The sequence below is a fragment of the Mastigoproctus giganteus genome, chromosome 1, assembly GCF_048544385.1.
Source record: "Mastigoproctus giganteus isolate SK-2022 chromosome 1, ASM4854438v1, whole genome shotgun sequence".
NCBI classification, from domain to species: Eukaryota; Metazoa; Arthropoda; class Arachnida; order Uropygi; family Thelyphonidae; genus Mastigoproctus; species Mastigoproctus giganteus.
The window spans coordinates 25,588,042-25,596,786 of NC_143575.1; the positions used below are offsets into that span (position 1 = coordinate 25,588,042).

The following is an 8,745-nucleotide window of genomic DNA, read 5'->3' on the forward strand; positions in this document are numbered from 1 at the left end:
GTCTAGCAGTTTATTTGATTACTTCCCTGAGTGCTTTCCATTTAGAATTTGCTGTTGGTAACAGCATCAGTTTGGTCCCACTGCATAGACTTGAAAAATTTCTGAGACCATTGTAGTCATCCTTACCAAAGAAAAAGCCTTTCTCTTTACCCTTGACAGTAGTTATTTCTTTATTTAAATTCCATATTAGTCCACTGCGTTCACTGTCATCCAGTGGGTCTTTTACCTTCAAATTCTTAATGCACGTAAAATCACTTCTGATAAACGAATCCAGAGTATTGCTTCCTCTTGTTGCGTCTCACATTCCCAGTTTTCCTAATATATATTTTGTATTCTGAATGACACCATATCTCCATTATCCATACAATGACTGCATTTAACGACTTAATAATTCAAATTCATCAAATTTCTTTGCAATGTTAGTAACATTAGTTACTAACATTGCAAAAACACGTACTCCCTCGTATCGCGTTTGTGCAGAATTCCAGACACTTTCGAATTCAATCCTAACTCGCGACTTTTTCCCAACGTTGCCCTGTACTCGTTAAATAAATCCTCAGACCTGCTACTCTTAATATCATTACTGCCAAAGTCTACAGTAATATCACCTTTTTTGATGCGGTTGTAAACGTTGGCACCTAAAAGATACAATAAAGGTACAAATTTAAAAGATAATATCTGTTTTATGTGCTTTTGTCCTTGGAGCCACACCCCAGTGGTATTCCACCTGTCCTTCTTGCATGTTTCCCCTGACAACAGTGTCACCGACAATAACCACCTCCTGTGGACTAGCGAATTCTGCCTTGTAAACTGCTGGCGTGTTGCCTGATGAACAAGTGTGAGCTCAGGCGTTGAGTTGGGCAGCAGAGCATGATGGGACACCTATATTAATTCTTCCAGGGTATCTACTCTACTCTTCAAACTCTCATTAACCCCCAATCAAAAAGCTGGGTCCCAACCTAATTTCTTCATGTAGTGAACACACACAAAGGCATCCTCCTTTGGCTGTATTATGTCCTGTTCCCAAGACGATACAGCCAAAGTTACTTGTGCAATCAAACATTGCACACGTTTCACGTTGTATTAGGCTGTGATTCGTAGGAAAATCGTTTCTCCCTTTAGTTCTTCCTCGAGACACGAGACAAGTAAAAAGTAGAACTGCCGAAAGTAGAGTACTCACGTTATAAAGAAACCTTTTATTACGCAAAAAAACATATTACAGAAACTATTATAAAAGTTAATCAGTAAATTTATAAAGAAAACAAATGAAACCTTAGAAAATTAATAAAATACATAGACAAGGTGGCAACTGAGATTAAAATATCAATGAGAAATATAATAACAGAAGTTTGTTTAAACTGATAAATGAAAGTGAATAAGGACGAACATTAATATTGGTGATGAGATGCATGTTGCCTCAAATAAAGAAATTTTTGTGGTAAAAGAATCAAGTTTGCTTCAAAAATTAAAACTCGTGTACTGAGAACAAAGCATTTGAACAGACATTTATTTAGAGTGCAGTTTCCTATGCCCGGACAAAAGGGATTTCATTGAAAATGCTTTGCCACACATTGCACATGTAAAGGGTGTTTCTCTGGTGTGGACCCTTATGTGCACAGTTAGGGTGGAAGAACGTGAAAACGTTTTTCGGCAAAACTCACATGAAAACGTCTTCTCACCAGTGTGCATTCTCGTGTGTCTCACACAATTTTGTCGTTGTGAAAACGTCTTATGACAGAATTCACAAGAATACGGCTTTTCCTTAGAATGCACTCTCCTGTGATAGCTTAAATGTGATGATGTACGAAATGTTTCTGCGCAGGTGTCACAGGAAAAGGGCCTTTCCCCAGTGTGGATACGTATGTGTATCGATAGACTTGATGAGGTCGAAAATGATATTCCGCAATATCCGCATGTGAAAGGCTTTTCTTTGGTGTGAGTCCTCAGATGTGTTAAAAGGTCTGAATTTCGTGAAAAATTTCGATCACAAATATCACATTTATAAGGCTTCTCACCAGAGTGAATCCTCATGTGCACTACAAGGCCCTTCTTTTCAGAAAATCTTTTATCACAAATATCACATTGAAAAGGCTTCTCACCAGAGTGAATCCTCATGTGCACTACAAGGCTCTTCTTTTGAGAAAATCTTTTTTCACAAATATCACATTGAAAAGGCTTCTCACCAGAGTGAATCCTCATGTGCACTACAAGGCTCATCTTTTGAGAAAATCTTTTATCACAAATGTCACAACAAAATGGCTTTTCCCCTGTGTGCATTCTTTTGTGCACAGTGAGATTGGGTGAATGCTTGAATGCCTTCCCACAAGTTTTACAAGTGAAAGTCCTCTTGTTTCTGTGAATATCCTCATGGATGTGAAGGAGTGATGATGTACGAAATGTTTCGCCGCAAGTTGCACATTTGAAGATATTCTGGTCCGAATGACATTTTCTGTGCTGACGGAGAGACGAAACCTTTGAAAATATCTTCCCACAATGCCCGCAGATGAGACGATTCCCTTCGTTATCAGTCATCGTGGTACTAAAAGGTGTTCCAAATTATTCACCTGAAAAGATTAAACCCATTTTATAACACATTGTAGAAAGCAATAATTAGTTAATAATTAGAATTCATTTTAAAATATTGTTCATAGTAGATAAGACGAAAAGGACAGTGGAACGTTATGCTGTTTACTTATAAATAATACGGTTACATATTCATAAAACGAAAAATTTTGCCCTTATCCAATGCTATGCACAAATGCCACATCACACAGCTTCCGAAATGACACTGTCTCCACTTTTACGCAATGCTAGTGGGATTGGTTTGAGTGATGATATCAGTAGTTCTTCTTAAAGTGAATATGAAACGTAAATTATTTGAGGTATTGCAATACACTTGCTACATGTCCGGTTTTGATGGGTTACATGTTCAGTAGTCACTCAAATAGAAAACAGTATCAGAAGCACATTCTCGAATTCCAAGAATACGACCTCAACTATTTTTTTTTTCTTGTAGCTTTCAGTTCCATCGTGATTACCTTACTGCATTTATTGAGGTTTGTCTGAAAAAATCTTTTCTGTATAAATGCAAACTCTTATTGCCATGTAACTGCGATCCCTTAAGATGGTCCTTTGTTTATTCTTTAACCTCTGATTCCATTATTTTCTCTGCACAACAAATCAAGTTGACCCGGGTTCGCCGTTCCATAGACTTTATGAACTGTGGAGGCATTTGCATATCTCTACAGCATGTAGAAACCTCTCGTGAATTAATGGATATCTTCAGTCCTGAAGATATCCAGGAATTCATGAGAAGTTCCTTATCTGTTTTGCTATTGGTATTAATATAATTCAATAGATTCTTTGATCCCTGAGTGCCAATGCCTTTAACGTCTCGTCAACTGCTCTGAAATATCATAAAATTTTCTACCTTGCAATTACCATTAGATATACTTGTAATATCCCGTACGAAAACATGTGTGGACGCCAAGTAGTTAGGGATTTTGTGCAACTAATGAAAAATGACAGTAATGGATACTTGTAATGGATCTTTTCAGAACTCATGTTTTTGTGCAATGAACAGCGAACCAACCCAAGACAGGTAGACACAATATACTAACGCCTCATAGCCTTACTTTATCTGACGCCTTAACACATAAACACCTTCCAGGATCCTTTGTGAGTTGGTAGAATCACTATCATGTCCACTCCAGGAAAGACCCACTTCTGTAGACTTCGAACCCAGCAATCACGGGAGAAACTTTTATGTCTTTCTCATACGTGGCTGAGTTAGTTGGTCTCAAGTGGGTGTAGTACGGTATTTATCCCGGTAACTTTTCGTGAAGCAAACAGCAAATCGACCACACAATTTTAAAACATAATATATACGGCGCAATAGGGCTAAAGTTGCTGACTAGTCTACAACCGTTTAACAACAACAATAACCCTTCCACAATGGGTTATATATCAAATTTTCTTTAGAAGCTAGCAATTTAATTTAATTTTTTTAGCGATTATTATTAGAAATTACTCTCGTTTCTCTCTAATTACAATTTACATATATTACACTGCTTTTTCGCCGGAAGTCATCTTTATTTGTTTGTCAATAAGCATTACTTCTAATTACACAACTTGGACTCAAATTGTGTATTTAATTAATAACCTTCCTGAAGTCTAAGTTCCTTTATTTTGACTCTCTCAGGTCTATTAGTGTTACTTTTTGTCAAATTAATCATAATAACAAAATAAATTTTCTATTTATACTCCGAGACAACCACACGGGCAGAGGAGTTCACAAATAGAGAGAATACAAGAAACAGCAACGTATTCAGCAGGTCATGGGAATTTTTCACATATTTTTTCATTCCTATATTGTATTTGTTCAATGCTGCTTACGCTATCAAATACGTTATATTGAAGTTGTTTTGTGCAAAAAATTCCAAGAGATTAATCTCTGTAATAAATCAAAGATACTTTGGATACTTTAAATACAAATGAATTGTATTTAATTAATAATACCTATTTCGCATACGCTACAATTTCTAAGCATTAACCGTTATAGAGTTTAATTCTTTGTAAATAAGCATTTTCATTTCAAGAAATGCAGGTCTTACCTGATATATGCAACAGGCACAAATTCCTAAAATATTTTTAAAAAGTGTTTTGTCAAATATATATCAAAATTCAGACACTGAATAAGAACACGAATCGCGTCAGTCAGAAAATATCAAATTCCGTTACAAATGATATTCGAATGTGCATAACAGACAATTCAAATACTGACGTCACGCCATCTAACGGACAGACTCATTTCTTTTTATGCATACTGAAATATAATAATATTTTGATAATATTATTATTAACTTGAAACTTAACAGATATTTATTTAAAGTATACCCAGTAAAATAAAATAAAATAAAATATTTTATTTTATTTTATTTTATTTTATTTTATTTTATTTTACTGGGTATACTTTAAATAAATATCTGTTAAACTATGGACCCCAGTACTCCAGGCCCATTTGTCACAACTTGAAACTTAAGAAGGTTTAAATTACTAATAATTAAATTAAGTTTTAGGTTAATTATTATTAACTTAAAAGTTAATATTTACTTAGGGTTACCAATACAGTATATAAATTATTATATTTATGGTAATCATTTTCAAAAATTCTAATAAATAATTTAAGTACGTATTATAAATATAATTTTCATGTTCTTCTTTACACACAAATGTTATGTGAGTATTCGAAATTTTTATTGGAGATTTAAGGGTTGGGTGCCTCTTTTTCCATACGGGCGCCAGATATTACGCATTGGCTTGCGAACTCAGACTGTTTCCACCACGGTGAAAGAAACAGTGATTGGAATTTGTGTTGAGTGACTGGAAGGAGCCCATGGCAACGTCATTCTCATCGTTGTTGATGAAATATTTACATAATGTTATTTCTTTATTTAGAAATAATTATTATCTTTTTTAATTTAATTAATTATTTTTTTGACGATAAAAAAATACATTTTATTGGAATGCGCCACTAGGACCTTTGCGTTCTAGGCGACTGCCTATGTTCGCTTAATGGACGTGCCGACTCTGTCCACAGAACAAACCAAATTTACAGACATATTATGCATGGAGCAATATGAATTAAGTTGCTCATGCCTAACATCCTACAACAACTGGCATTAATCTGTCTCTCACAATCAGTAGATCACGCTGCTATTGCATGCTTTCACTGTGTTGCAAACTCGTATACAAATTACATCGATCGGTTTTCTGATACACTGGTACGAACATATCGCGACTTCTGATGGAGTGACCAACTTCTAGGTTTAATGGGATGTTCCTTCTCATCTGGCCAGTTAGTCTACAGGGTATCTCAAAAATACACGGCATAACTTCAGGAATGAGTTCCTCATATTTAGACAATAAAAATATTTTATATTGACATAGTTTCGGAAATGCTTGATTTCCGAGTTTTGAAGGTCTGTCTATGACACTTAACTGTTCACATCACCTTATAGTAATTGTTCAAAATATCCACCTTCTGCCTGAATACAGGCCTCACATCGACGTCTCATGGACTCCGAAAACAATGCCAAATTCTCGTTTGCATCGTCTAACCGTTGCAGATGGTAAGGATACAGTTGGTGTTTTCGAAAACTCTCCAAATAGTCGAACATTGAACAGCCAGTTGCATTGCTATTCTGCGTGTGCTGATTTCAGGAGTGGCATGCTCAACATCGAAAATCTCCTCCTCTACTTCAGGAGACGTAGATTTTGGTCGTCCTCTGTCGGCAGCACGAGGTGTAAAGGTCCCATGTTCACAAAGACGACGATGGTTACCTTCAAACGTTTTCCTGTCTGGACATCTTCGTTCTGGGGACCTTTCGTGGTACAAACGACGAGCCTCCAGGCATTGCCGTCCGCCAAACCGTACATAAAGTGCATATCCACTTGCTCCTGATTAGAGTACATGGTCGGAATGGAAAACCACCAGATTCTGTCACTACCTTGTGATGTAGGAAATCACCTGCGGGAGGTAAGACATTCCGGTTAATAACTAGGGAACCAAGCATTTCCGGAACTATGTTCATATAAAATATTTTTATTGTCTACATATGAGGAACTCATTCCTGAAATTATGCCGTGTGTTTTTGAGACACCCTGTATATGGCGATGCTTAATTGTACTACAATGCTATCTGGTAACATAGTGTTATGTGCACAAGATCAAATATCTTTAATATGAGTGACCGTCTTGTAAACGTTTATGGGATATCTCAAGTATATCTTTTTCTCATAGAAGAAAAATGTTCCATTACTCAGGGTTCACTGTAGTTTTCTCCTAAACGGCCAGAAACTGTAGAAATCTAATATCTACCCTAGCGAACACCAGTATTATTCTTTGTGATAACGAAAAGCGTTTTTACCTAAAATAACGGAATTTTTGTGATAAATGGATCGTTTGGTATGCAAACTAAGATTCATGTGAACTGTAAAAAAATAAATGCATTTTGAAGGAACGTTTATTCAGAATGGAGTTCCATATGCTTGTAGAAGGTGAACATCCGAGAAACTGTTTTGCTATTGCACATGTGAACAGTGTTTCTCTAGTGTGGACTCTTCTGAGCACTGGTGTGGACTCTTTTTTGTATATGAATATGAATTCCTTTCAATCATACTTTTACCCTAAACTGCGTTTAATAGCCTTTCTTAATTTCCATTCCTTTAATTTGACCCTCCCTCAGATTTATTGCCATTCTCTCAGATGTACAGTGTTATCACTTTTTTTTTATCAAGATAACTGATGATTATTAATCTATAGTACATTGTACACTGTGTACATCAGTACACTGTGATCACTGCCACCTAGTGGTTCTTTTATCTGCAAATTCTTAATACACGAAAGATCGCCGCTGATAACCAGGCCAAGAGTATTACCCTCTCTGGCTGCCACTCGAACATGCTGCTGCAGAAAAGAATCATAAAGATATAATTTACTTAAAGATATAATTAACATCAGGGGTAAAGGAAGGTGTTTTTGCTTCCGTCAAGGTGACTGCAGTGGTCTCAGATAGTTTTTAAATTCTGTACAGTGGGATCAACTGATGAAGTTACCAACAGCAAATTCTAAGTGGGAAGCATTCAAGGAATTAATCGTGGAAAAAACCGACTAAAAGTTTCATACCTATTAAGAAATATTGTTCAAGGTTTAGGCCTAAATGGTTATTAAATGAACTAATGAGACTCGTGGAAGAGAAGAAAAATGCATGGGATGCATATAAATTATCAAGCGACTCAGAAGCCTATGGCAGATATAATAAATAAATAAATTTTCTGTTTATACTCCGGCACGACAACCAAGTCAGTAGAGTTTACAATAAATCGTCAATACAAATATTTATCGTATTTAGTAGTCACGGGCTTGAAGCCGGGTCTACTCAATGAACGCGTGCTATGCACACTCGCTCCTGACCACTGGGCTACGTCAGGCCTTGTCTGTAATCAGGTCACAAAGGAGGTTAGTCAGGCGAATGCAGATTACGAGAAATCTTTGGCAAAGGATGCTGAGAAAAACAGCAAGGATTTCTTTACTTATATAAACTCTAAAAGGAAGGGAATGAATCTGATGGGTCCACTTGATATCGATGGGTCGACTGTTGATGATTCTACTCAGATAGCAAACAAACTGAATGAGAATTTTGCATCTACATTCACACATGGAACCACCATGTGTGAATTCTAAGGCAACACTTTACAGACGAACGGGTCATCAGCTGTTCTTTCCGAACGTCTTGCCCACCCCGATCACCGGACCTCATCTCATGCGACTTCTGGTTGTGGGGTTTTTTAAAGAGTCAGGTGTATTGGGAAGGATGTCAAACTCCGGTAGATCTGAAGGACAGCATTAGACGTCATGTGCTGGCTATTCCAGTTGACATTTTACGTTCTGCTGTAGAAAATGCTGTTCTTCGAATAGAAACTGTTGTTGACCAAAATGGAGGTCACATTGAACAATTGTAGCACTGCTCAAGTGATTTGTATTGCCACAGCATGATATAGTGACAAATTTTGTAACTAATATTTTTTACCAATAAATGGCGAGCGCATTCTTTGTTTTACCTGTTGTCCATATTTCTCTTCAGTACGAGCCTTAGAACTCTCTCCTGAGCCCTCTACATAGGGATACTTTAAATTTAACAACCCTGTATAAGCACGCTCTGCAAGGGTTGTAGTCATTCCTTGC

At 36.6% G+C, this 8,745-nt stretch overlaps 1 protein-coding gene across 1 annotated transcript; it reads right to left on the reverse strand.

Moving 5' to 3' along the window:
* Positions 1 to 1,506: 1,506 nt before the first annotated feature.
* On the reverse strand, positions 1,507 to 2,532 carry LOC150090650 (uncharacterized). The gene has a single exon (XM_090382191.1). The coding sequence runs from the start codon at positions 2,530 to 2,532 to the stop codon at positions 1,507 to 1,509; it is 1,026 nt and encodes a 341-aa protein (XP_090238317.1).
* Between the last annotated feature and the right edge of the window lie 6,213 nt (positions 2,533 to 8,745).

Bases quoted from the DNA above. Each gene is read 5' to 3' on its own strand.
- LOC150090650 (XM_090382191.1), bottom strand. From the start codon at position 2,532: ATGACTGATAACGAAGGGAATCGTCTCATCTGCGGGCATTGTGGGAAG.